This window comes from Trichoderma virens (assembly GCF_000170995.1).
Source record: "Trichoderma virens Gv29-8 chromosome Unknown TRIVIscaffold_5, whole genome shotgun sequence".
Taxonomy (NCBI): domain Eukaryota; kingdom Fungi; phylum Ascomycota; class Sordariomycetes; order Hypocreales; family Hypocreaceae; genus Trichoderma; species Trichoderma virens.
Window position 1 is genome coordinate 1,950,356 of NW_014013744.1, and position 26,760 is coordinate 1,977,115.

General features: G+C 52.2%; 10 protein-coding genes across 10 annotated transcripts; 4 read left to right on the forward strand and 6 right to left on the reverse strand.

The window, feature by feature from the left end:
• Positions 1 to 476: 476 nt before the first annotated feature.
• Positions 477 to 1,380, forward strand: TRIVIDRAFT_215894 (uncharacterized protein; the record flags this gene model as incomplete). Its single annotated transcript, XM_014102533.1, has 1 exon — positions 477 to 1,380. One exon carries the CDS (start codon positions 664 to 666, stop codon positions 1,261 to 1,263), a length of 600 nt encoding a protein of 199 aa, XP_013958008.1.
• An 864-nt stretch (positions 1,381 to 2,244) lies between these two features.
• TRIVIDRAFT_45693 (uncharacterized protein) lies at positions 2,245 to 3,574 on the reverse strand (the record flags this gene model as incomplete). The annotated part of the gene is made up of 2 exons (XM_014102534.1): positions 2,245 to 2,406; positions 2,465 to 3,574. The coding sequence occupies 2 exons, from the start codon at positions 3,572 to 3,574 to the stop codon at positions 2,245 to 2,247; spliced, it is 1,272 nt and encodes a 423-aa protein (XP_013958009.1).
• Positions 3,575 to 4,260: 686 nt separating this feature from the next.
• TRIVIDRAFT_45267 (uncharacterized protein) lies at positions 4,261 to 5,179 on the forward strand (the record flags this gene model as incomplete). The annotated part of the gene is made up of 2 exons (XM_014102535.1): positions 4,261 to 4,596; positions 4,628 to 5,179. 2 exons carry the CDS (start codon positions 4,261 to 4,263, stop codon positions 5,177 to 5,179), a joined length of 888 nt encoding a protein of 295 aa, XP_013958010.1.
• Positions 5,180 to 5,871: 692 nt separating this feature from the next.
• On the forward strand, positions 5,872 to 6,672 carry TRIVIDRAFT_190723 (uncharacterized protein; the record flags this gene model as incomplete). Its single annotated transcript, XM_014102536.1, has 1 exon — positions 5,872 to 6,672. One exon carries the CDS (start codon positions 5,872 to 5,874, stop codon positions 6,670 to 6,672), a length of 801 nt encoding a protein of 266 aa, XP_013958011.1.
• A 129-nt stretch (positions 6,673 to 6,801) lies between these two features.
• On the reverse strand, positions 6,802 to 8,821 carry TRIVIDRAFT_230333 (uncharacterized protein; the record flags this gene model as incomplete). Its single annotated transcript, XM_014102537.1, has 3 exons — positions 6,802 to 8,313; positions 8,427 to 8,552; positions 8,651 to 8,821. 3 exons carry the CDS (start codon positions 8,735 to 8,737, stop codon positions 7,087 to 7,089), a joined length of 1,440 nt encoding a protein of 479 aa, XP_013958012.1.
• A 1,193-nt stretch (positions 8,822 to 10,014) lies between these two features.
• TRIVIDRAFT_76647 (uncharacterized protein) lies at positions 10,015 to 12,673 on the reverse strand (the record flags this gene model as incomplete). The annotated part of the gene is made up of 4 exons (XM_014102538.1): positions 10,015 to 11,258; positions 11,337 to 12,096; positions 12,169 to 12,312; positions 12,446 to 12,673. 4 exons carry the CDS (start codon positions 12,508 to 12,510, stop codon positions 10,407 to 10,409), a joined length of 1,821 nt encoding a protein of 606 aa, XP_013958013.1.
• Positions 12,674 to 17,065: 4,392 nt separating this feature from the next.
• Positions 17,066 to 19,702, reverse strand: TRIVIDRAFT_76650 (uncharacterized protein; the record flags this gene model as incomplete). Its single annotated transcript, XM_014102539.1, has 9 exons — positions 17,066 to 17,115; positions 17,186 to 17,261; positions 17,319 to 17,501; positions 17,577 to 17,865; positions 17,931 to 18,307; positions 18,361 to 18,528; positions 18,602 to 19,158; positions 19,221 to 19,354; positions 19,423 to 19,702. The coding sequence occupies 9 exons, from the start codon at positions 19,425 to 19,427 to the stop codon at positions 17,066 to 17,068; spliced, it is 1,839 nt and encodes a 612-aa protein (XP_013958014.1).
• A 978-nt stretch (positions 19,703 to 20,680) lies between these two features.
• On the forward strand, positions 20,681 to 22,682 carry TRIVIDRAFT_67465 (uncharacterized protein; the record flags this gene model as incomplete). Its single annotated transcript, XM_014102540.1, has 2 exons — positions 20,681 to 20,693; positions 20,809 to 22,682. The coding sequence occupies 2 exons, from the start codon at positions 20,681 to 20,683 to the stop codon at positions 22,680 to 22,682; spliced, it is 1,887 nt and encodes a 628-aa protein (XP_013958015.1).
• Positions 22,683 to 22,995: 313 nt separating this feature from the next.
• Positions 22,996 to 24,468, reverse strand: TRIVIDRAFT_67466 (uncharacterized protein; the record flags this gene model as incomplete). The annotated part of the gene is made up of 1 exon (XM_014102541.1): positions 22,996 to 24,468. One exon carries the CDS (start codon positions 24,466 to 24,468, stop codon positions 22,996 to 22,998), a length of 1,473 nt encoding a protein of 490 aa, XP_013958016.1.
• An 852-nt stretch (positions 24,469 to 25,320) lies between these two features.
• TRIVIDRAFT_221064 (uncharacterized protein) lies at positions 25,321 to 26,432 on the reverse strand (the record flags this gene model as incomplete). The annotated part of the gene is made up of 3 exons (XM_014102542.1): positions 25,321 to 25,414; positions 25,506 to 26,011; positions 26,088 to 26,432. The coding sequence occupies 3 exons, from the start codon at positions 26,430 to 26,432 to the stop codon at positions 25,321 to 25,323; spliced, it is 945 nt and encodes a 314-aa protein (XP_013958017.1).
• Between the last annotated feature and the right edge of the window lie 328 nt (positions 26,433 to 26,760).

A 26,760-nucleotide genomic window follows, 5' to 3' on the forward strand; every position in this document is an offset into this window, starting at 1 on the left:
ATGTCAGCTCTTGCTTATACGGCTTGCTTGCGGCTCAGTCACTCGTCAGAGCTGAGAGGGCGGGGAGGGGAAGGGGGGTTAGACTGCTTTGGCCAACACTTCCGAATTCGCAAACCAGCTAGTCATACAAGATAGCCGCCCTCCCCGATCGCTGCTAGTGTAGCAGGAAATGTCATCACATTGGCTAGCACAAACTGGTGCTGCAGTGTGCTGGTTGGGACAAGTCCAATCGGTCATATACGCGCCGTGGAGGAGGGGTGGCACCTACGCCATTGTGATTGTCTGCCTGACCTGTGAGACACTGGTCGGCTAAGACACTGATCTGTGCCAAAAAGGGGAGACGATGGCTGAAGTAGGTCTTGCTCATGAAGGGAAAGGTCGATTACCCCATCCCAAGAGCTGCCGTGCACCTTGGAGTTGTATATATAAGGGGCAGAGACTCCTCCATATCCTCGACGTTTCTCATCAGTTTTCATCAGTTCTCATCATCTACCATCCTCTCTCATCCTGTCATCATTTATGAAACATTCTGTCTCTTCCCCTTCTATCATTTCTACTTGTTTTTGAACAAGAAAAGTTCAACTCTCTCCAGAACAACAAAGGGACAAACCCCCTGCTGCATTAGCATTGTCACACCTGAGATCTCTCATCCCAAGATCAATCATGGTACCAAATCCGGAGACACACAACCGCCCTGTCGCCGAAGGCGAACAAATCCTCCCGCTCCATGGCGCCCTTGAGGGCACCTTCTACGTCCCGCCGATGCCTACAGGCCCCATGTCGATGACATCGTATGTCACACCTCACATGCAGGCCTTTCCCACAAACTATGCCATCGGGGCGCCGACTATGTGGGCAGCCGGCGCCCCTCCCATGATCTTCCCATACATGATCGACACCTCTGGTCAACGCCATGATCTCGCTTCTTACGCCGAATGCACAGCAGATTCTGGAGTTGATCAGGTCAACGGGGTGATGGTGGTGTGCGATAGCGGTGCAAACAGCGACGATCTACAGGCCCCTCGGGGCAAATACTACTACAATGGCTGCAGGAAGCTTGGCTCAGGATCACAGGTCAACGGCATTGAGATTGTATATCACGGAGGCAGTCCGACACCAACGGCGCCTGCCATGCCCGGCCGCTGGGAAAAGATGGATATGCTCAATGCGGACGGCAGGGAGATTAAGGGGGCTCCCAAGAACCAGATCAACGGCGCCAGGGTCAGGCTGATGAAGAGGTCGGATATGGGGGCTTCGATTTAGATTAGCATTTGTTTTCAATGGCTGTTTTTCTTTCAAAAGTTGTATACTATACCAGCCGTTATCGAGATGATCGAACTGGCACATGTAGATCCATGAATCAAGAGTGTTTTTGGTATCATTGCTTCTGCACCCTCGCTCTGAATCCAAGTGCTGTAAATGAACTGCTATAACCAAAAGCATGGTAAAAATCACACCCACCGAAGACTAGACTTGGGCATCTATGTATCTATATTGCGGAGAATTCGATGCCTACGTTACATGGATATACTCGCAGACCACGTAATATACAAAATATACACACCTCCAATCACCAGATCCCACGTCTTCTCTCTCCTCCCAGAAGCGAATGACACCATAACGGATGCAATGCGTTGCCGACGGGAATAAACGAAGAAAATCCAGCAATCAATAGCCTTTTCTATTAACAAGCTGGTTGGTCTATCAAAGGTCCTCGCGCCATCCCCCTCCGCTTCGGGCATCCATCAATCCATCCCCAATCACGAAATATCCATTCGCATGCTTTAATTTTTTTTTTCGTTGAGTCCCAGGGTCTTTCTTTTTGATGATTCAGTTTCCGCCTTTTTTATTTTACTTTAATTTTTTGTTTTGCAAATCAAATAGCCGACCTTGGTGCCTTTCTATCAACATCTGCATGTGTACCCTATAATAAGTGGTGATTTGATAATCCCGTCTTTTTTTGTTGGCTTCCTTGCTTTTCAACACAAGAGAAAGAAACAAAAACAAGTGCAAACGGTCCCCCCGTTTCTCCATCCAAACACCATGCCCTTTTGTTCTCCCATTCTTTTTCATGCCTTTTTTGTGTCCCTTCTCATTACACATTTACCCTTTTTTTTTGCCCAAGAGTGGAATAATGGTACAAACGCCAGAACAGTTGGCCTTCTCCCCCCCTCTCCCCGCGTGGCCTGTTTTCAGGTTGCCGCGGTGTTTATCTGCTACCTGACCTGTGATGCATGTGATTGGTTACTTTTGGCGCTGGATCGTCTTGTGAGCCATTTCGATGAGGCCATCCTTGGCCTCGCTGTCGGGGAAATCGGCAATGGCAGCAACCGCCTTTTCGGAGTAGTCGTAAGCGAGAGCTCGGGTCTGCTCAATGCCGTCGCTCTGGAGCACTAATTGGCGAGCCTACAACGTGTCATGTTAGTCCCTCGTCTGATTACAGTTGGAGGTGTGCAAGACTCACCCTCTGGACGTCTCCCTCTTGGGCAAACTTGCGCCCAACGAGAGCTCCAAGCTCGGGCATCTGCTTCCAGGCAAACAGCAGCGGTGCCGTGGCCAGTCCCAGCTCCAAATCTGCTCCTGCAGGCTTGCCCAAGTCTTGCCCACTTCGGGTGTAATCCAGCATGTCGTCCACCAGTTGGAATGCGAGGCCCAGGTTCCGTCCATATGAGTAGGCGGCCTCCACCGTGTGCTGATCCGCGTTGCCGAGAAGCGCCGCCGCTCGGCAAGACTTGGAAATCAAGCTGGCAGTTTTGAGATATGTCTTTTGCAGGTAGTAGCTCAGCGTCTCCTCGGACCACTTGGGGCTGCGCTCGTCGCGCTCTGTGTTCTTGAGCTGCATGAACTCGCCCTCCACCAGGTTGGCAATGACCGTGGCCAGCAGCTCCACCACCTCGGCGTTGCGTAGGCGTGCCAGCGCAACAGATGCCCTGCCCAAGAGGAAATCTCCAGCCAAAACAGCCATCTTGTTGCCAAACTCCAAATTGGCCGACGGCGCACCTCGTCTCGACACAGAGTGATCAATGACATCATCGTGTAGCAGAGATGCCGTGTGGATCAGCTCTGTGATTTCTGCCAGCCGTCTCTGGCTCGGGAGGATGTCGAGGTTAGCCGACTCGGCCAATTCGTTTTCATACGACGTCGAGCTTGCCATTGGGTTGACGTCGCTTAGGATCTGCATGGGCGATATTGACGTGTCGATGCCCCTCGCCGACTCGGGAGCTACTTCGCGCGGGCTCTTGGGACACAGATGTGTGGCTCGCGACATGAGCAGCACAATGAGTGGCCGCACATGCTTGCCCTCGGCCTGCGTATAATACTTGGCGACTCGGTCGAGCGCCGGATGGCCTGATCCCAGCAGCTTGCGGATGTTGCCCGTCAGAAACTTCATCTCCTTGGCCACGGTTCGCAGCGGATCAATCGTCATGGAGTCTTTGGCCGCTCGCTTCGCAACATTGCCCACCATGTTTGTGGCCACCTGGACAGCGGCAGCCCACGCTGAGCCCCGGTTGGAGCTCGAGTGCAGCCCGGCCTGCTGGATGCTCAAAACCCTCCAGGCAGTGCTCGCCGCCATCGTGGGCCGGTGGCAGACCCGGCACGTCGACGCTCCAACCCGGCCGGCGGCATCGCGAAGAGCCGCCGAAGCTCCCGCATGGAGCCTCATCTGCGGCAGGTCTGCGGCAGGTCTCTTCGCAATCGAGGGGAGACGGGCTTGTCTAGCGCACTATTCGCAGCGTCTGGGCGCTGGCTGGGGAGATCGGGGTGGTCGAGGGCCGCAAAGTCGCGCAATCAGTCGTTAAGATCTGGTGGTTTGAGTCGCAAATCCAGCCGTCCGAAACTTTTGCACGGCTCTGGGCCGAGGGGCATCTGGACCTAATCGCAGCTGCTCATTGGACGGTGCTGTCCAGCGATAGGCCCTGGAGCACAGGGGCCATGAGCCCTGTAACGCTGCTGCACGACAGCGCTGTAGCAGTTCCATCCGTAGCAGTTCCCGTAGCGCTCCGGGCGAACGCCCGCTATTACGAGCCTAGCGTCGTTGGTAAGCCGGGTCGGCAATCAGAATTGGCAGCGTCCAGGCGAGGAAGCTTCCGCTAGAGAGGATGCCCCGCACCGTATTCCGTAGCTTGCATCCCGCTATTGGCTTCGGCTATCCCTGCCTTAGTGAGTGATCAATTGATGCCTTTACACTTTTGATAGCTTCACGGGCGGCTCTTCATACTCGTACATGTCATTTGTGATAGCAACACACCTCCACTCACCATGGTGCTCCTGATAATGACGCCGTCCATGGTGGACGCTCTGAACCTGCTGGACGAACTGAACAAAGCGAACGAGCCCAACGACGATGCGAGCCAAAGCCAACCCGAAACCGAAGCAGCCGCATCATCATCACCAGAGCGAGCAGTGGGCACTCCCATCTCCCACACCGATGTCATCAGCCTTTACAAGAAGATCCGCGCTTCAGAGGCATCATCACCGAAATACAGCCTTGAGCAGCTACTCAAGGGATCTCGCTTCTATTTCCCGCCTCCTCCACCAAAGCCCGAACCGGTTGGTGCCCTTCCGCGTCATGCGTTTAGCAGGATGTTGATGATGGTGTTTTACTGACAACTCTATGTATCCTTAGACCGAAGAATACAAAGTCCTAATGGCTCGTCTTCGCCGCGAAGAAGATGCCCGAGCCTACGAACGCATGATCAACCCGCCGCCTCCGCTCGAGACGTTCCAGCACCGATTCCCCAACGCTGCCTATGCCTTTGCTGAGGTTAACCGGCCCTCCAAGCCGGAAGATCTTGGAGATGATGAGGTCACATATAATGAAATTCATCGCCAAGTCGTGCTGATAATCAACTTCCTCGTCAGCATTGCTGGTGTTGCGGTTACGTTGTGGATTGCTGGCCGCTGGTGGAGCCTTTCGTCGCGAATATTCTTATCCCTTGGTGGGAGTATATTGGTTGCAATTGCAGAAGTAGCTGTCTACTCAAGCTATGTGTGGAGAATGGGCGAGGCGAAGAACAAACAGGGCGCAGTGAAGGAGATCAAAGAAGTTGTCCAGACATGGGTTGTGGGACAAGGAGAGGGCGACGAAAAGAGCATCTTGCTGCAAAGCAAAGATGAAGGCGACGAGCAAGTGAGGAGGAGAAACCCGACAACCCAAACGGACAATCCAGACTCGTAAATACGAGTCATCCGCTTCTTGTTTTGTATATTATTTGCAAGCGTTGTGCCAATACCTCTGTTTTCTTTGTACGAATACCTTTGTCTTCTTTGTAACTTCAAGTGCAGCACCTGGTAGTTTGCCGTATTTCATCTGATGAAAAACATCACCAATTTAGCCTCTTGCTAATTTTATAAGCTGCACACTGATAAAGTTTATTCTCTATATAAAATATTCACTAAGTGGCGTAATATAACGCCTCGACTATATGTTGCGTGCGTAAGCTCACAAGACGATAGCTTAGAAGCGGGTGCATGTGACATCGCGTAAAGTGATCGCAATCGCGTCTCGACGCGTCTTTTGCGTGGGGCCGATTCTCGTGAGCACCACAAGCCTGGCGCCTGTTTTCACCCCCAGGTTCAAGTCTTTTTTTCCTTGAGCTCTATACTAAGCTACTTTGTCTACGAATTACGAACCACGAATATTATTTCACGCCGTTGCATTGCAGCAAAAAATATACCATACGTCTTTAATTGGGCGCGAACCTACAGCCGAGCGATGCTCTATGCTCTCGCACACTAACCGCCGAGAATCTGGGTTACACGCGCGCGATACGCTTGGAGCAGCCATGGTGAATTCCTCGCCTGAATATTCAATGTCAGTCCTCTCTCCAGCTCCAGCTGCTGTTTTTTATTGGATTATTTGCTCATGTAATGCCCCCCAGAACGAAACCTGGCCTACACCACCATCTCCGCAAAAGGGACAAACCACTCCGTACCTACGGCAGACAAACCTCAACCCCCGAGGCGCAAAGCGAACCGCCGCTCAAAAGACCACGACTAGCTGCCATTAAGCAGCATGAAGAGAAACTGAGCTCTCCAAATCACAACTTAGATGCCGCCACCAAGTCCGAGGATGCAGCGGTAACAGCCGCACCCGAGGCAAAAACAACACAGGATGAGCCAAGTCGAAGCAAACCCGACACGCACGCGCAGTCTCCCAAGAAGGGCTCTATCCTGAGCTACTTCAAACCGGCTCCCCAGAAACCCAAAGACGATGCTCCATCCCAGCCACAGGATTCACAATCAGAAGAGCCAATCGCTCCCCAAGCATCGCCGAAACGGAAACACACCTCGAAACGAAAACCCCGACTCCTCAAGATCAAAGCCATCTCCCACGAACCCTGCGACCAATCCTCCCAAGACTCAAACTCAGACTCCCCCCAACCACACTTCAGTCGCCACCCTCTCCAAAACACAACCTCCAAAACAGCAGAAACCACATCAAGCTCAACATCCCCCACCCAGTCCCCGGGGCGGGGAAAACCCGGCCGCAAACCGAAACCCTCTCCCTCCATCCAAACCACCCTCAACATCTCCGCCCAGGCTCCCTTCTCCGAATGCAAGATCTGCAACACCGTCTGGAACCCTCTGTATCCCGACGACGTAAAGTTCCATAACAAGACGCACAAGGCCGTGCTCAGAGCGCAGAAGCGCAAGGTGGACGATTTATGACATTAAAGGGGAGGTGGTTTTAGACATGCATATATACGATTGAGTTTTTGTTTATTTGCCTCGCGAGGAAGAATACGGGTGGCGCGGCAAATGGAAGCGGATTTAGATCATTGCATTGCATCATGGGCTGGGAGAATACCATTTTATTTCACGTAATTCTTAGATTCACACGGAGATTAAAACACCGTTTGGCTTAATACACGTCAATTCAGCCTCAGCCGTAACGCATTATACCAAGAACTCAGCCCCCTCATTATTAGAATCGTCGCATTAAGTACTGTTCCAGTCTCCTTCACAGGATAGGTATCATTAACCACTCAAAAACAATAGAAACATCGAAAAAAACTCCTCGTCCCCTCAATTTTTTTGGCCTCTTCCTTCTCTTCACCAGTCCCAGATAGTCCCGTCCACATACTAAGCAGCAGACTTTGCATCACCGCCCGTAACGCCATTTTCCTGCGCCTGGTGCTTCTCGACGGGCGTGGTCGTGGCAACGGGTGACTTGACATCAGCATCGGCCGCCTTGGTTGCAACCGCTGCCGCTGCAGGAACCGCTGTCACCGGAGAGGTCATGGTGGGTGACGACGTGGTTACAGGGGATGCTGGGGTCGATATGGGAGCAGGAGCAGCATTAGTGACGCCCTGAATGATCTGGAACCAGCGCTGGGCGTCGGCAGGCGTGTGAGCCTTGAAGCTGAGCTCGGAGCTGCCAGTGAGCTTGCTGCTCAGCGTGCCGCTCTTGTCCTTGCCCTTGATGTTGAACTTTTCGGCGTTGGGCACTCCGATGACGGCGTCGGGGAGATAGATGGACAGCTCGGGCTTGGGGTCGTTGCGGGTGTCGTCCGAGTCCTTGAACTCGTGCAAGAACTTTGAGGGCGACACGACGTAGTAGCTGGTGGAGTAGCCAAAGGACAGCTTGTTGCGCGACTTGCGCTCCAGCGAGCCCTCAATCAGCGCCTTTGTCGAGGCGTGCTCCATGTTAGGGAACTGAATGGCCTCGACGGAGCGCGGGGGGTCGTTTGCATTGACCAGTCGGTCGGCAGCGCGGTGCTGGAAGTTTGTCCACTCAAAGTCGCGCGGGATGCACTGCACGGTGCCGAGGATGTCGCTGTTGAGCGCCCGCATCTTCTCGCCCTGGCCGCCGACCAGCTGGGTGAAGCCCTCTATGGCCTGCTGGACGACCTCGAGAATGTGCGCCTCGAACGTGCGGAAGTTGTTCTGCACGGAGACGAGGTCGTTGCGGTGGTTGTTCTCCGCGATGACCTGGTTGCTAAGGCGGTGCATGACGCCGCGGCGGACCACGTACGGATCCTCGTGGCTGTTGGTCTGCCGGCCGCCGTGCGAGTCGTATGCGGCGGCTTGCTGGCCGAGCAGCTCAATGTGCTTCTGCGTCACATTGCGCAGCTTCTCGACCTCCTTGGCCGCCGCCTGCGCGCCGCTCGCGAGCTCCTTGGCCTTGTGCTTGATCTCCTTGTGCAGACGATCGAGGATGGGCAGGACGGAGCCCTTGATGCTCTTCTCCGTCTCGATGTTGGTGTTGATCATGGCCTGGGTGTTGGCTCGCATGTTCTCGAAGAAGCCCGCAACGCCGCCAAGGCTCTGGTCGAAGTGGTGGCCCTCACGCAGGGGATTCGAAATGGTCTGTCGGGACGCCGCATGTCAGTATAAAAAAAGAAGAAGAGAAAAGACAAGAAAAGCACTGGCAATCCGCCAAACCAGTGTAGAAGGAGGAGCAATCAGGGGCCGTATCTCACCTTCAAGACCTTCTCGTACTCCTTGGCCTGACGGCCGTGAACCTTCTCCACGGCCTCGACATACTCCTCGAGATATCCCACCATGTGTTTCCACGCCTGCAGACGTTCCGCAAGCAATCCAGCGGTCTACATTTCGCTTGGTTAGCCGCCCGCACGCTCGCACTTCAAACCTCAGCAAGAGAAGAGGCTTCCTCTCCCCGCTGTGCATATGCCGTGTCACGTACATTAGAGGGATCCGCCTCCGGAATAGCATCGTCGCTCAACCCCGTCGTCGCGCGGGACGGCAGCGTAGTGGTAGTCGGCGAAGCCATGGTGAAGAAGACGTATCTCTTGTTGTGCTCGCAGAGGTATTAAGAAAAGATGTGAACTAGAGGTCCAATGACTGATCTTCGAGGCTTCTAAAATAAAGAGCAGAAAGAATAAAAGCAAGCAGCGCAGCAAGGAGTGAAGGAGGACAAGCGCGCAAAGGAGAGTCACTGGTTTACGAGGTTGCAGTAAATGAGGGACAACCAGCCATTGGCGGTCACTGGCCGGCCTTGATGCCGCCTCCCCTTGTCACACATTTTAACCACACCTGCTTTAGCTGGGGGGTCCAGGCCTGGCAGCATCAAAATCGGGCCATTGAGCTCTCAGAGCCTCCATCGTGGAAGGGGAGAAAAAAAAAAGGGCCATGGGGCGGTTCGCCACATTTGGCGGTTGTGTTAGCGCCTTGTGTGGTTTGTTTTAGCATCGCATCACGACGATCATGACCCATGGCTGTGGTCATAAGATGCTCGATGATGCGTGCGGCAAGTTGTGTAAGTGGTAGCTGTAATTGAGCACTTCAGCACTTGGCCACTGCTGTACCTACGAAACTTCAAAATCATAGACTCCCGTCTCCAACCAAGAAGCCCCTCCAGCCTGCGCTGTCCAGATACAGCAAAAAATGTCATCGTCTCATTTTGCCGAGTGGGGGTTCAGCAGCACAGGGGATACGAATCAACCACGTACTCGTATTGGCTGCTACTGCAATATTCCGCTCTCCGGATCTCTCGTTATCTCGTCGGCTCTTGAACGCCGTGAGGCCTCTCTTGAACGCCCTCTTCCCTCCCCGCAGATCGATCGTGAGTCCAAAGGCTCGCTCAGATGCTGCATGTTCCAACACGCTGCAAATCTTGATTTCTCTGCAGCGCATCCCCCTCTAGCCTCGTAGCCCGGCGTTTTTAGTGTCGGCCGTGACGTCAGCTGCGCAGACAAGAAGCGTTTGTCTCAGGAGAGGCCTTTCCGGTGTGGCTGCAGAACTGATGCTGTACTTCAGCTATCTTGTTCAACTCGATCTGCCTACTTGTATCGCACTCCCTACATACAGTGCTATCACCACAGCTCATTCATTGCGTCAGACACAGCCACGGCCACCAATGAGGCCAATGAGGATCAATTGGCATCAGTAGTCCCTGCATAAGTAGGATTTGCCCCTGAGCCATGAGGGGCCCGACTGAACTGCAACGCCACTTGCATAAGGTCGGTAACATTCAGCGCTCTTGGCGGCATCGCATTCAGAACACAGTCACAGCGTGATCAAGTGAAATCTAAGACAGGGAAGAGACGTCCACAAAATTGGCCATTAGCCTCTTTGCTATTGCTGTGGTAGTGTTTGTGGGTAGTTCGTAATACTAAGCTCCGACAAGGCTGCTAATAGCATGCCCAGGGGAGAAGAAGGAAAAACAAAAGTCATGATAACCTCTATCCGCAGATGCCCAAGTCTATAGATTGTATCCTGAAAAAAAGAAAGAAAGCCACGCATAAATCGCTGACGCCTGTAACAACCAACCGACCCTACAGTGCCCAACCAAAACTGATAAAAGATGGAAAAAAGAAGAAAAGGCTCGTATATATGTAGCCGTATAGAAACAAGATGATTAAGGAAAGAGGAGAAAATAACAGAAAGGGGGGATCGTTCGCTTCATGGTGCAAAATCAATGCTGTGCAATCGGTTCACTCTCAAACGGCCTGATCCCTGGCACGGAAGAGATGTAACCTCCGGTGCGCCGAGGTGTCATCCGAATTAGACCGGGCCATGGGAGACGACAGGGCCCGAGCAACGCTCTGCATGTGTGTCTCATGCACCTCGTGTGCCTCGCCTGCTGTGTGCTCAGTTATTGTCGACAAAGCATCGCTACTGTTGCTAAGCTCCATGTTGGGTGGCGTCCGCGGAGCGCTCAGGGCAGTCTGGTAGTCGGGGACAAAGATGCCCGTTTGAGTGCGAGACCGTGCCGGAGTTTTCACTGCTGTTGAATAACTCGGCACTCGATTCAATTCGGCAAACTCCGCAACGTCTACTTGGACTCGTTCAGCCGAGCTTCTAGAACTAGATTCATCCTCCTCGCTGTTTGTGCGGCTGAGATGAGCCGGCGTATGCGGTGTATGGGGTGTGTGAGAGGTGTGATTTGACCCGTGTGTAGGTGAGTTTCTTCCAGAAGCAACGTGAAGAGAGTGGTATGAGCTGTTTCGCTGCGACGGGTCTATAGAGACGTCGGCCAGTCTGGAAGAAAGAGCAGCCGGCGTGATGGCTGCGCTGTTGGCAAAGGCCGCCAGGTTTTCCGAGGAGCCCGTCCGAGAGTGTCCGTAAAAGGGGCTGTTGAACCCAGAGTGCACAGCCGGTGTCTGGAATCCGGTAACGTCCATTTCGTCATAAAGCTGGTCGAGCACATGTTCGCCGTATCCGGGAGGCGCAATCGATCCGATATCCTGTTCGAGTGTCGCGCCTCCGGGAGCCTGGTTGACCAGGTTGCCTTGTTCGTCGAACGGAATGTTGGGCGAGATGAAGATGGAAACCGGGAGCGTCGCTCGTAACTGTTGCGCGCATTGTTAGCCGATGTCTCACTGCCCTGAGCTGAGCCCACACAATCCCCATCGCTGTGAAACACTTACCTCGGAAATGTGGCCGTCCGGGTTCCTGAGTGCGACGGTGAGCTTGATCTTGTGCCTTACTCTGATTCCATGATGGTTGAGATCCTGGATGCATTGGCGCAGCTTCTTGGGCAGAGGGAGCGGCTTGTTCAGCAGCCAGCCCTCCTGCCCGCTGTCTTCAATCATGTCGTGCCAATGCTCCTCGCGATCCACCGCAAACTTCCACGTCGCAACATCGCGCTCTATTCGGTGCTCCCGCATGTTTAGGCCAGTGGCTCCCTGGATGAAGCAATCCCGTATCTCGACCATCTTGGCAGTGATATCGCCCAGCTCGAGGCCCTTTAGGAGGGGCGTAAACCGCATCTCCAGGTTGATGGTGCCGCCGAAAACCACGGCCTTTTGTGGAATGACAATGGAATACTCGATCTTGTTGGGCCAGATGTTCTCCACACTCATGGCGTGCAGAAACTCGAGTGCGCCGGGCTCTAGTGTCCGGATGATGCGGAGGTGCTTGTAGGCGTGCAGGTCGTAGGCAAATTTTCCGCGGCTGACGGTGGCCTTTAGCCGGTATGTGATGGATGCTTCGGGGATGCCCTCGACACTCTCAGCGGTGTCGCCGGGAAGGGTGTATTCGAAGGGATATTCGTAGTTTCCAGCAGGCAGAGTCATGCTCTTGCCGTGGGTGCCAACAAAGGCCGGCCATCTGTGATCGAGGATGGTGATGGTCCTATCGACTCTTTGGCCAGTCACGCCTGGTGTGCTAGATCCAGGGTCAGACCAACTGGAGAGACAAACGGCAGAGTTAGAACTTGTTACACACTGATAAGGCGAATAGTTGACGGGGGAAGCATACTGCAGTCGGAGAGTCCCAATCAGACGCAAATGGACGTCCTCCATTCGGAGGGGCGAAGAAAGACATAGCACGACGACGCCCTTGAGGAGCTGGCCGGAAGACTCCTGTTCGTTTCCGCGAAAGACAATGAAGTCATCGTCTAATCTAATAGAGCAGAAGAGTTTAGTTTAGTAACCCGCAAGAGAAGAGGCGCATTGTGCAATTTGAACTTGGGAGAGTGTTTGTCCACCATGTGTTGCCCCAAGAGCGTTGCGCCGTTGCGATAAGATAAACTCACCTGACATCAAATAGACTATAGCTATGACGTCCTGTCACCGAAGAAAATGGCTTAAATGACGGCATGGTTCGGGTTTGGCAAAGCCGCAATTGCAAAAAACGGCCAAGAAAACCCAGAGAGGGAAAATCAGGAGAGATGAAGTGGTATAGAGAAGAAGAAGAAAGGAAACCCCCAGCCAGAGCCGAGAAAGAGGTGGAAACGCAGACGAGCACGCAGACCAGACGATCGTTGGGTCTAGGATTCAATGGGCTGACATGCCACGCGCCAAATTTTCTGCTTGCCTTCGCCTCTGACACACACACACACACACACACTGACAGCGCTGACTGGCTGTGGGAAAACTTCTAGGCCTCTCGCTCTCGGTGGTATGGCACCGAGAAAGGGACCAAGCTGATAGCGGCGGGGCTCGATAAACGCCGCAGCAAGGGTCTTCCGTCAAGAGCCGGAAGTTGTTGGCTCGCAGCTAGTTGCCCGGTTGGTGGATCCGATAATGCGAGAGAGTCTGTCTTGTCTTGGACCGTGATCAGATTGCGCGATACTAGGGGGTGGCAAGCGAAGAGATTTGATGATGAGAGGGAGAAGAAGGGAGAGAAGAAGAGGAAGAAGAGGAAGAGGAAGAGAAGAGAAAAGAGTTACAAGGGATGGGAGAGGAGAAGAAGAGGGAGAGACTTTGGAGCCAAGCCTCGGGAAAATCACAGGGCTCGACGGTTCGTGCAGCGATATGTACAAGCATGTACGATATCGGGGACGACGCCCAAGGAGGTGTGGAACTCGGTCGACATGACAGCAACTCTGCCCGTGGCTTCTCATCGTCCGCATCCGTATCAATGGCGGCTCCGAGTACAGGTACCAGCGGGCAAGTATTACTCCTACGGGAATAAAGGCTGCTTGGGATCCACGAGGCGGGCGCCCGATAGAGTATCAATCGAAATGCCGTGGGCTGGTGGAACGAGCGAACCCGATCTCGTCACTTTGTTGGCGTTGTGCTACCTGTCTGTGCTGTGCTGTGCTGTGCTGTCCTGTACATGCATGTGCTTCTTTCTTCAGACGAATCATTCCAAGGTACCTGTGCTTGGACGGTTTCATGTATACTTCCATTCAACTCCACAGCATTTCTTCATCCAATTTCTTTCTCACTGCCGAAGTGCACATGCGCTCGCTCGTACGTGCAGCGGCAACAGGCCATAACAAGGTCATGATGATGACGGCCGAAAGCCGAGTGCCGGGGCTCCATGGCTTGACACATGCCAGACAGGCGAAGCCTCAGAAAAAATGGAAGCCCGAATAGAAGCCCGAAAACGGAGCGTTGAGCCCGCCAAACAGGCACCGTCAAGGCTTTTCTGGGCCATGAGTCGTGGCACGCAAGGGGAAGCAAAAGGCAAAAAAAAGCCACCGTCAAGATGACGCTGGGGCTTGCAAACGGAATGGGCGCCTGGATTCCCATTTTTTTATGGAAACTAAAAATGACACAATTCGATTTGATTTTTTTCATTTGATTGCATTTTTTATTTTGCCGTTAGTGCTGCTTCTAATAATACAGCGGGAGTCCCTTCGTGCACAGACACAGAGAGACAGGCAATGCCGCTTTGAGAAGCACAGCGCGGAAAAGTTACTTCATACGAAGTACCGCTGCGGGTCGAGCGCCTCACCTCGCCTCACATCGATGCTTGCGCACTGACAGGAATGTAGCAGCAGCAAGTACCTGGAATACGTAGCCATTCAATGCCACATCACAACGACGGTTATTTCAAGCTTTGCTAGCATCACAGAGCCATTTGTATAATATCATCGACGCAAAACTTGTCCAGCAGCGCAACCGCCCCCGGCATCGGACCTTGTAATAGGCAAATCAAACAGCCGGCACTTTCACACGACACGAAACGACAAAACGGCTATTTGCCCCGCGGTACCGCTACTTGGGCCTCCTCCCAAGCATCTCCAAGCATCTCCAAGCCCTTGGCAATATACTTCATCGTGCTTGTATGGATAGACGCCGTCTTGGTATTGATTGCGTCGTGAGGCGGTGCTGCCCGCTTGACTCTATTCAACTGCTCGTAGTAACCCCCGAGTGCAATGCAATGCAATGCACCGGCGGATAAATACTAACAAGGAAATATCTCGCAGTGCTCACTCTCCCAAACGCCAGCTGACCCTCTGCTGCTGTATGAGAGGGTCAGCTTCAGCAGAGAGCCTGATCCATCGCGCTGCAGGCCAAAGTCCGCCTCGTTCGGCTGCATCCCGCTGGACTCAGCCCGCCAACGCATCTCTTTTGTAATACTACTAGCAGCTGCAAGATACTCAAATACTTGTATCTGATTGTCCGTCCCTTTGCAGCGCGGTGGAGACGTGACCAAGGCATTAACTGTCGCTAGTTCGGTTTGCTGAGGCTTGGCTTCTTACCTACTTGTATGCTATCTTGGCCATCAATCTTGCTTGCTTGTAAGGCTTAGCTACCTACATTAGTAGTACCTCGGCCGGGCCTCATCTTACCTATACAAATCCAAGCTCAGCCGCCATGATTACAATATTCTCGTCGTTGTCATCATCATCCTACGCTGCCTACATGTGCGTCTACGTCTTATAATAGCCCACAGCATCCAACTACCGAAGATAAACGACCGTCTCTACCGATGCAATGCCACCCTTCCCTCTGCCCTCTCCAGTGATGTACCTGTACTCGTACATCCTCAAACCAGATAACCAAGCTCGTATCAAGACCCGCGGCTGCTAGCTTCGGCATCGACAACGCCATCTCGAAGCTGTCTGATACCAAGCCCATGTGCCCAGCCAGGGGGGTCCCATGAGTGGCTCTAGCTTGGGATACCAGCCCTGGCTGATCTTGCTGATATCAGTGGAACGCCTGCGGGCCGTCCAAAAGAAAAAAAAAAAAAAAGGGACCCTGCGTCGTCCACTCTGGAAAAACCGAGCTTGCAAGGGCCACGAGAGAGAAAAAAAAACCTGGAAAGGTCTTGAGGCATAATAGCGCAAGAGATAAGGGAAATCACAAGCAGCTGAATCGCCCACCGCCTCGCAGCTGATACTATGTACAGTACCACTCAAGGAGGCCCATTATTTAAAAAATTTTCTTTTTCGGTTTTTTGCTGTGTCCCATGCATCGAGAATCGCTGTTAGAGATTGCTCTAATGCTACCTTGATATGCTCCATAGTGGATGTGATCTGCGAATCCTAGATGGCGCCTCGAGCACGGGATGTGACAGACCCCCTAGCTTTTGCAACGTTGACATGTGTTCCGACTCAACAACTCAAGCACAACAATTTTCATCATGTTTTGTTTTTTTCTTGCTACCGTTAATTCCCGTCCAGCACGGCGAGTTCTCGGGAGCTCTCGAGCCTCGCCTCTCTTCTTCAATCTGCTAGTTCATGCCTTCTCCCTGCTAGCGGTCATTAGCACCGACTGATTATCGTTGACTGATCTCTCTCTCTGGCAACTATGTCCGGAATCCACATGTAGCCGCCGACCTGGCACGAGCAACCGCTCTGCACCAAGACGCCGACTTCATCTCCAAGAATCTCCGTGCCCCCGTAGCCCCGGCTACTAGGCGCTCGGATTGCCCTGCACGGAGGCACGGAGTCTACAAGTAGCCCAAGCCGTAAATTGCTCCGGCGTGAAAAAGGTCGGCCATTTCGCCGAAAATCAAGTCATTTCGTGGTCATTCTCAATATTCAACCCCGAGATTCGGCGTCAATAGCTGCCTGGAAAAGGAGAGGAGAGTGGTGCCATGACATGTTTCGACAAATGCATCATGACACAGGACAACATCTGATCAAGATGAGATGCAATAATTTCCGCATCAGCAGCCGAAATTCTCCTAACTGCTACCACACAGCGTCGCATTCCAACTTCATCACCACCCCCCCACGCCTGCTCCGCCTAGCCTTCCAGAAACGGGTCTGCAGCTTGATGACAACTTCGGCCAGCTCTCGGAAAGATGGAAAGTGAGCCGAAACGCCTTGGAGGCCAGAGCCTGTCTGATAGGTCGTCAACGGGGCAAAGCCTGCAGCACATAGGAGTACAGGCCCGTCATTCACATGTCTGTCTCATGCAGACGACAAGCAAACTCTACGGCACGTGCGTGTGCTGGTGCCATGAGGCCCATCGAATGACGTTGACGACACTGCTCCACTGCGAATCAGCTCATCATCCTATCCCGATGGACAAGGGGGGCAGCCATTCGGGTCCGCACCATAGCGCCCGTTCAAGTATGTCGCGTCGGCACATGTGAGGCTGTAGATGGATCCGTGGATCCGGAAGCTTTTGATATACGATACACGTACTCGCAATATGCTGTGCCTCATGTGTGCCCTGTTACCCCGTAGACGTGGTGTCAGCCTTCAACTGATCCAGGTGATGCTTGCCGCTGTCCAACCAAACACGTCTTGCTCAATTCAACACATACTTTCAACAAGCTGCATTAGTAAGTATATTAAAGGGAAATGTACAATAAAACACTTCCAAGGTTCAAAACAGCCATCCCTGAGAAACACCAAGCAAGTACCTCTCGCTCGCCTAATCTTGGCCAACGCAAACCAAAAACGATCAATCAAAATGGGAAAAGCGCCATCGTAACGCCTAATCCATCCATTAAGTCATCAGCCCTCCTATTGGGTCGCTGTCTGAACGCCTGGTCTGTTCCATGTTCTTACATGGCCTATAGAGTTTGTCTCGATCAGCCAATGAAACTGGTGCAGTTTATCAAGATATAAGATTTGACGTCTTACCTGACTTGCAGCTCGTGATAACGGCATCCTCGGTGAACGCTAACCAACACGCAGGGTGGGTATCAACCACGTGCGTCTGTAATGGGTGGGATTAGTTGATGTAGATCTCGTGGATGTATTTCCGAGCACTTACAAGCACAGGCGGCAGCATTGGTATCACTGCCCGAGGCTGGACGGGGTGAGCAATCACATTCTCCTCCCACTCATCTTCCGCGCCAGAACTACCCTTGCCTCCAGAGTTCACCGAGGTATTCGTGTCCGTCCTATGCGGAGCCGTGATTCTCGATGATACAGACCCTCGATGGCGAGCTGGCACCTGTAGAAAAGAAAGGGGAAAAAAGTTAGCCGCCAAACGCTTAGCATTCATCCCCTGGCACAATTATCGACTTACAGCGGTCTTTGGCCGGTGAAGCATGCCCACGCTAAAATCCCAAAGACAAAGTCGGCCATCTTCTCCAACGCTGCCAAACCGGTAGTTTCGGTCGTCGCATCGCCATGGGTCAAATGCAAGGGCAGATACCCAAGATCGGTGGCCTTGGCAGCGGGCGACCAGAGCCGAATCGGCCATTGACCAGATAGAGATCAAGTCATCTTGGCCTCCAGTGAGGACGTACTTCCCATCTGGCGTCCAGCAGACACATGATAGCCCCCCGTAATATGAGTAGTACAGATCCAAGAGCCTGTTCATCAGTCAATATGCCAGATCATGCCAATAATATCCCACGGGCGCTGCGGGCTTGCTTACTCTTCTTTGAGGTAATCTATGACTCTCAGCGTTCCATCCTCTGATACCACTGCGAGATGTCGGTTATCAGGCGAAAATGCAAATGCATTTATCCGTTGGTTCGACAATTTCCAAGCAGCCACGGGGTTGGTCTTTTGGTTTTTGGAGTGCACCGATTTGTTGATCCTGATTCCGTTGCCATTGGCAGATCCGTTGGAGAGCTCGCCCTCGCTGCCACTGCCACTAGCGTTCAATCCCTCTTCCTCGGGATTCAGATGGCCATCCTCCTTCTCTTTGTCATACACCACGAGCAGGCCATCCATATGGGCGGCCAAGAACAGGTTTTCGGAGCCAGGAATCCATCGGATTTCAGATACGGGAGTGTTGTTGATTATTCCCTAGTTTCATGTCAACATAGCTCTCAGTCAGTTGACAAGGGAATCATCTTTACATTTTTATTAAGACGAGTGTATCGCTGAGAGATGGGCTCCCACCAGATAATCTCACCGGTAGAGAAGCCCATAATCACGTCAATATGCGAAACGCTCTTTGTCACCATGTTGACGTCGTGGCATAAGCAATGAGCCTTAGTGAAGAGTATCTTTGTCAAGTAATCTTGCTGTAGCCGGTATTAGTATTAGCATACCCAAGCAAATCGCTGCGGCCAGAGTCTGTGTGTAGCTATAGCTCACCTTGGTTGATGACGACATGTCTAGCCACTGAAACGCACGGTTAATGTTGGCAAAAGCAAACAGGCCATCAGATGGGCGTTCCGTCAGTTTCCGCGTGAGATTATCATTAACAATTACGCGCGAGATGAAGGAAGAGTTGCTCTTAGTCACATTATTCTTGGGCTTCTTCTTTTTGTTGATGTCTTTTGACACGGTGGGTGCAAGCAACGAATTGCCTTCTCCAAATGCCGGCGCGGATCCCATTGTCATGGAGCCGGTCGGCACTTCGCTTGATGTCGCGCGGCCATCCTCGCTACTCATACCCCCCTCAGTCGAGTATCGGCTCTCACTGGGGTGCTCCTGAATGCTCGTGGTCCCGCCAAGTGACAGCGTAGTAGCAGACGGGCCCTTGTAGAAGAAGGGAGCTGGTCGCGTTTCCAGGCTCAGGATCGACATTTTCGTTCCCGCAGTCGCAGGTTGTGGATTCGTCGCCAGCGGGTTGGGATTGACCACCGGTGCTTCGGACGGATGAGGCGGCGGCGTCGCCAGATGCAAGTCTTCCTTGAGTACGTATGTTCCTATGCGCCATTCCGTCAGCCAAAGACACCGCATCCGTGCCGTCGCATTATGTCCGACCTACCCTCTCCGACCAGGAACTGGTATTCGGGGCCGCTCGGATTCGATAACGTATTATTAGTTTCGATCAAGGGCACGACGCCCCCGATGCCGATGCCGTAGGCGCCTGCGGGATATCGCGGAGGGGGTGGTAGAACACTGCTCTTGTCAACCGCGAACGCCTTATCGGAGATGGACGGGGAGTCTGGAGAATGGCAAGTACGCACAACATGTTGGCGGGTTATTGGAAGGATGAGTCGTAAAATACAATGTCTGCTCGAATGAGGCAGCACAGATATGAATTGCGCCTCGTATATGATGATTGTTGGTCGAGATGAACCGTAGCAGTCGCGCAAAGATGCTCGATAATCGCTATCACGGATGATATGCGTCCCAAATCCCGATTCTCGGCAGCATAAACGAAGATATCAGAATGACGATACACCGGCTAGACGACTGAAAATGCTCGTGTGAATGCTCGTGTGAATGCTCGTGTGCTGTTCGCAGAGGGACGGCCAACCTAGAGAATCGAGGGTTGGATCAGGACATTCTCCAGAGGCAAAGAAAGCGGACGTATTTGCGACGCCGTTTGCTGGGGGTCTTTATCCGGAGCGATGATAATATGGACTAGGACCAGGTAGGAGGAATAGCGTGTGGGGTAATGACTTCTCGGTGGAGATGCAACAGTTGACGATTGAATGGTTGGCCGGTCACTTGAACCACTAAACCATAAGACGGCCAGTGATGCTTTCCTGCAGGCGATGGGAGCAAATAGGGACTTTGTCCGTGCGCCGTATGGAGAGCTCCTTACCTGTTTGGCAATTGTCGTGAGCCTACGTGAGGTGATGCAATGTGGAAGTCGAGGCGCAATCTGCGTGCAAGAGATTGGATGAAATTAGCAGCGCGCCCATGTATCCTCCAGGTAGCAACTCGAGGCTTGAAGAGTTCAGGTACACGTAATTTAGTAGAAATTGCCGCAGATTGCCTCACATTGCCTGACGAGCACATGTACTGGGTAATTCTCCTTAAGACCAAAACGCAAACCACTGCAGAATAGGTACATGTAGGTACACACATGCAGAGCATCGGCCAGCTGTTGATTGGGCCCCCGTGCACACCACTTCAGCGCCTGTTAGGGGTCTGTAACAGGAACTGCAGCTGCAAATAGCACCTCAGGTGGCCATCTCTTAGCGCTAACTACTAGATAGGTAGCCCGTCCCTCCACGTATCATGCGTCACCGCCTGCCAAATCAGCCCATGCAGCGCCCAACAGCCCCGCGGCAATTTAGCTGCTGCAACGATGCGGCTTGTGACGTGGAAGCACTAGATTTCGCATCTCGCAGCTCGGCTCCACAGACAACAAGCTTCTGCTCGTACATATTGGCGCCTGAACTGCTCGATAGATACCCTGGAACTCGCTGCTTGAGGACATGGCCTCGAGGTAACCTTGGCTGAACAACCGGCATTGTCTTGAGAGCTTGCGCGATGCCTACCGCAGGTAAGAACTTGATCCGGCCTGCTTCCCGGCCGTACTCCGAAGGCTCATGGGAATCATGATGCTTGGAGAGTCTACGGAACTGAACTGGAGCTGACTTGATGGGTTATTCGCTCAGTGAGAATTTGCGTATGTGGCGATGAGAGCACGGGCAAGTCAAGCCTGATTGCGTCTCTCGTCAAGGACCAGTTTATGACCAACAAGATCCAACCCGTCCTGCCTCAAATTACCATTCCGCCGAGCATTGGAACGCCGGAGAATGTCACTACGACAATTGTTGACACTTCGGCTCGACCTCAAGACCGAACGACGCTACGTAAGGAGATTCGGAAATGCAATGTCATTCTGCTTGTGTACGCCGATCATTACAGCTACGAGCGCGTTGCCCTGTTCTGGATGCCCTACTTTAGATCACTGGGTGTCAATGTCCCAGTGGTTTTATGTGCAAACAAGTCGGATTTAGTGGGCCAGAGCAGCACATCACAGGTAGTGGAAGAGGAGATGCTGCCCGTCATGGCTGAGTTTAGAGAAATCGACTCGTGTATCAGAACCAGCGCAAGGGAGCATCGCAACGTCAACGAAGTCTTCTTTCTATGCCAAAAGGCTGTGACCCACCCAATTGCGCCCCTCTTCGACTACAAGGAAGGCAATCTCAAGCCCTCATGCGTTGAGGCCTTGAAGCGAATCTTCTATCTCTGCGACAAAAACCAGGATGGTTATCTGGATAACCAGGAAATGCGAGACTTTCAATCTCGGTGCTTCGACAAGCCCCTTACGGACGATGACCTGGAGAACATCAAGCTTTCCATATCGAAATCCCTTCGGGGCGATGTAGACCTATCAAAGGGTATCAACCTAAAAGGCTTTGTGCAGCTGAACAAAATGTATGCCGAAAAAGGTCGACACGAAACTATCTGGATCATCTTGCGCAAGTACCATCACACAGATAGCTTGAGTCTAGAGGAAAACTTCCTGCACCCCAAATTCGAGGTTCCAGAGTTTTGCTCGGCCGAGCTCAGCCCTGCCGGGTACCGATTCTTTGTGGATCTATTCCTACTATTCGACAAAGACAACGATGGTGGTCTCAATGACCAAGAGCTTGAGGCGCTCTTCGCCCCGACCCCTGGGCTGCCCACTTCTTGGGCTGATTCCTTCCCATCCTCAACAGTTAGAAATGAAGGTGGATATATCACCTTGCAAGGTTGGCTGGCTCAATGGAGCATGACGACGTTTCTAGAACCCAAGACAACTCTAGAGTACCTAGCGTACCTCGGCTTTGAGCCTCCCAACCCAAAGGAACCCATCACATCAGCACTCAAAGTCACAAAACCGCGTAAGAGGCGGAGGCGACCAGGGCGTGTTGAAAGGAACGTCTTCCATTGTTATATACTCGGCGCGTCGGGAGCCGGTAAATCATCTCTTTTGGAAGCTTTCCTGAACCGTCCGTTTGACGACTTGTACCATCCCACAATCAAGCCGCGTCGGGCCGTCAACAGTGTGGAGCTTCCTGGTGGAAAGCAAGTCTATCTCATTTTCGAGGAGCTCGGTGAGCTTGAGCCGGCTATTCTGGAAAACCAGGCAAAATTGGACGCTTGCGATCTCCTTTGTTATGCATACGATTCGTCCGACCCCGATTCGTTTTCTCACATTGTGGACATACGGAAAAAGCACCCTCAGCTAGACGAGCTACCATCTGTATACACTGCACTCAAGGCAGACAGGGACAAAACCATGCAGCGGAGCGAGTTGCAGCCTGACCAGTATACGTCGTCTCTAAACATGAGCTCGCCTTTGCATGTCAGTGTCACTTGGAACAGCATCAGTGAACTGTTTGTCTCTCTTGCTGAGGCGGCGGCGAACCCAAGCACTGCATTCCCCAAGAGTGACGACGACACACCTGATCGGACAAGTTTGTATCTTACCCTGGGAGCAACAGCGTGTGCGGCTATAGCAGCTGTTATGATTTGGAGGCGGTCTACAAACGCCATGTAGGATCTTGGTACAAGTTTGGGCAACCTGACGGATTCATAACGTTTCTATAACCCTATACGATGGTCCGAGAATACGGGTAGTGTTGATAATTTATACGTAGGACGGCGTTTCGTCTTGGTGGTTCCTGGGAAGCAAGCAGAAATTAGATTGGAGCTCATGATACCCGGTTTACATTCATGTTAGGTACGGTCTCATTTAATAGTAGTTTTATTGAATTCAAATATGTAGAAGAAAGAACACTTGCATTAATTCCACGGCATTAAAAAAAAGTGAGCTCAAAATGCATCGATATTTAGCAAAAACAAGCAACGAACTATACTTTGTAAAAGCAAAAGCCAACGTAAAAGCTTGCGGCCTCCATCTCGTCGTCCGAGACGAGAAGTCTTCCACCGCCTCTCTCACGAACTCCCATTCTCTCGCTCAGCGGCCCAAGCTCCGGGTCGTCCTTCTCTGTCTCCCAAATCTCCAAAAAGGGTCTTTGGAATTGCAGTTCCAGGTTAAAGTCCTCGGCCAATGCACGGAACGCCTCCCATGGGACGACGTATTCGGGGACTTCTTCGACGGCCTCGTCCAGGAAGAAGTTGTACTTCCAGCCAAACGCGGGACGGAAGACGCCATCATCGGGGGTCTTGCCCGGGAACCTCACACGGTAGATTGAGTTTCCCCATTCAGCGGTTGGTTCTGCTTCGCCCTCTTCAAGCTCTCCATCCTCGGGCTCTGCTGCGGGAGGTGGTGTAGAAGTGGGAGTTGTAGAGCCGTCGCCATTTTCCTTTGCGGCCTTATCTTCGGCCTCCTTGGCCTCGCGTTTGGCAGCCATTTTAGCGTTGAAAGCGCGGACTCGCTCGCCAAGCACATCGGAGTTGGGGATGCAGCCGATGAAGCGGCCGCCCTTCTTGAGCGCGCCGGCGACATTGCGAAGCATGGTGCGAGCGTTGTTTTCGGACTCAAAGGCGTAGTGCATGCAAAACATCATGCTGACGACGTCGAAGCCGCGGCGGTTCATGGTGGACGGGTCGAAGCCGACCTGTCGGACGATTTCCACGTCTTCGATGCTCTCTGTGTAGCAGTCCTTGACGTGGAACCGCGCATCAAAGAGACGAGGCGGAGGTCTGTTGTGTCGTCCACCACGACCGCCTCGGCCTCCGCGAGAACCCATTTGCCTGTATCGGTCTCTCGCCTGCTCGATACTGACGTTGGCTGGGTCCAGGCCGACGTAGAGCTGGATGGGCTGCGGTGCTTGCTGCCATTTGCTCAGGTCACCGCCCTTTCCACACCCAATGTCGAGAACAAGGAGCTCTCTGCCACTTGAACGGCCCATTTCTCGCGATCCGGGCGTGTGGTCTTCATCGGGCGAGTAGCGCTGAATCAGGCAGCTCTTGACCCAGTTGTTGAAGACGCGCAGGCCCTTGATCTTGCTCTCGCGGGTCCGCCAGTCGCGTCCTCGCTCGGGCACGCTGTTGTAGTGTTCTCTTACGACATCATTGATACCTCGCATCTTGTTTTCCTCTGCAGCCTGGGAGGCGGCGGCCTCGGCGGCCTGACGATCGCGTTCGATCTGGCGCAAGCGGATGGCTTCTCGCTCGGCCTCGGAGAAGCGAGCGCGCGCTCCTGGTCGCTTCAATTTCCTCGGCTGCTCGGATGGAGATATGGCACGTCGCTTGGGCGCCTGGAGGGAGTGGGCATTGTATGCCTGGGGCAGATCGTCGTTCAGGTCGTCTTCGGCTGATCGTTTGAAGCTTCTCCTCGCAGGGGGAGAAGAATCGGGATCGGAGTGGCGGTTCGACATTGCAAAATGCAATACTGCGGTGGGTTGTTGTTGTTGTTTTGTAGATGAAAGCGTTTGTTTGTGAGGTTCTGGTTCGATTGAAGGAGTAAACAGTGGTTTTGTGGATGATGAAGCAAATTTTAAAAGGTTTGTTGAGTCACTGGATAGAGTTGGAAGGGCGCTGTTGAGGCTCTGCCGCCAAGTCTGCACGATAAGCGGCTGATAGCGGGAGCTCAGCTGTCGCCCGCACTCCACTATCACCTCCTGTAATTGTCTACGATGGCTCAACTCAAACTTCACGCAGCCACAAATAGCAAAGATCAATGTAATGTCAAAATCAAAAAACCTCAATTCCTATTGGCGCATCCTGTGATAGAATAAAGCAAATTCATGTTCCCACCTTACCAATCTGATATGTCCACACCGTCGCTGCAAAACGTCATTTGGTTCTCGCAAACTACCAGTGAGTGAGAACAACTGTTGCAACCGTGCTGCCCGGCCGACATTTGTAGCTCTCCATCTCCATCGATTTTCCACTTGCTTTGTCGACAAGTTTCATGAGTTCGCCTAATGTCCTGTCTCCAGACATATACAATTGTCTCATGGTCATATCGCGACATTGCCACACTCTATTCATCATTGATGTCCTCTCGCCTGGATTAGGCAATATTGAATCGACAATAACAATCCGCGAGTAGTCATCCATAACTTTAAAGATATGCCGTAGGAGGTCATAGACCTCCTTGTCAGACTTTCCATGAATCACCCCAGCCAAGAGATAGACCGCGGCTTCACGAGTCATCTGCTCATCTTGAGAACAAAAATTGAATCTGGTCAAGAGAGCAGGGTCTTTCAATTTCCCAAAATCCGCCATCAATTTGACCTTGTCTTGAGGACCATGAACTTCAAACTGGAGGTGAGGGAATCGCTCAGCCAACTCCCAGCAACAGGGGCTACATGAGCCGAGCTGCAAGTTACTGTAAGTATTATAGGTATATATCAAGGATGGCTGCCCATACTATTCCAGTGGGAAACAATATCAAGGGAGAAATACTTACATCCACAACAAGAGACCCTTCCTTAAATAAGACCAGTTAATTACACCATGAACCACATCCGTCGAATAAGTCAGGCTGCGGCTAGTACCGAGTAGGCCCGTTAAATGAGCATACCCATTCGTCTCATCAAGCTGGCTTAAAAATTGTTCTTTGGTAGTGCCAAAGACGAGAAAGGGTTTCTCGTTTTCCTCTTTTGAGCCCTGCCATTTGTTTGTTGTGTCCACTATCTTTGCTGAAGCTGGCATAACTGTATTGCAGAAAAAAGGAAGGCCGTGCAGAAAATCTTCATCTTTAGCAAGAACTGTTGAAAAATAATTATGACAACATTTCCCTTTATAGTCCCTGAAAATATGATGCACCATAACCATTCGCAACATCCGCTTGAGCTCAGAAGCTGGAACATTAGCTTCTTTCGCCAAGTCTTCGTATGACACCGGGTCGCATTCCGGAACGAGATCAAATATTTTGAAATGGAGGAGCCACTGAAGAGCCGATACAAACTGGACCTGGAGGTTGACATTAGCACTGAGCATGGTAGCATTCCACCTTATTTTGGAGAAGGAGAGCAATTTCTGGACTTACCTGCGACAATGCGATTGAAATCATCTTGGATGGTCCGGCTACCAGGTCAAGTAGTTTGGATGCCGAATCCAATATCTTCTCTCTGGCATCAAGAACATGGAGCGGCATTGGAGGTAACAGAACTGGGTGATATTGGTCGAAATCGAAGGGCGTGAGTGGAGCGCCCACCTCTTTGTGATATTTCTCCCACAACCCAACCTGTGTAGTGATTGTTTGGGCAAGGAGATTCATGCTGACCTTGTCATCCACCGTATCTTGGGGATTTATTAGCATGTCTAAACATGTTGAGCTTCCTGAATCCGAGGCGCTGTCTACATCCGTGTCTACATCCGTGTCTAAATCCATGATGTATAGTTGCTGATGAGAGTGTGCTCGAATGATGAGAGAGCAAAAGGATGTCTTGGAGGTTTTTCTTGAGCATCTACAGATAGTCGGGGCAATGGCTGGATATATACTTTTGGCACCAAACAGTCACATTCGTCTTGATGTCGAAGTTGAATCATTGGCCTAGTAAAGGGATCTCAATAACCATATTCACATACCAATCCATGATGTTCTTCGCTTTCAATGATTTATTTGGTATCTACATTGTGCTTTGATCTTTCACACGAGACTCGGCATCTAGATTAAGCGGCTTACACGCCTGTGTTACATCCGCACATGTATGCAGCCT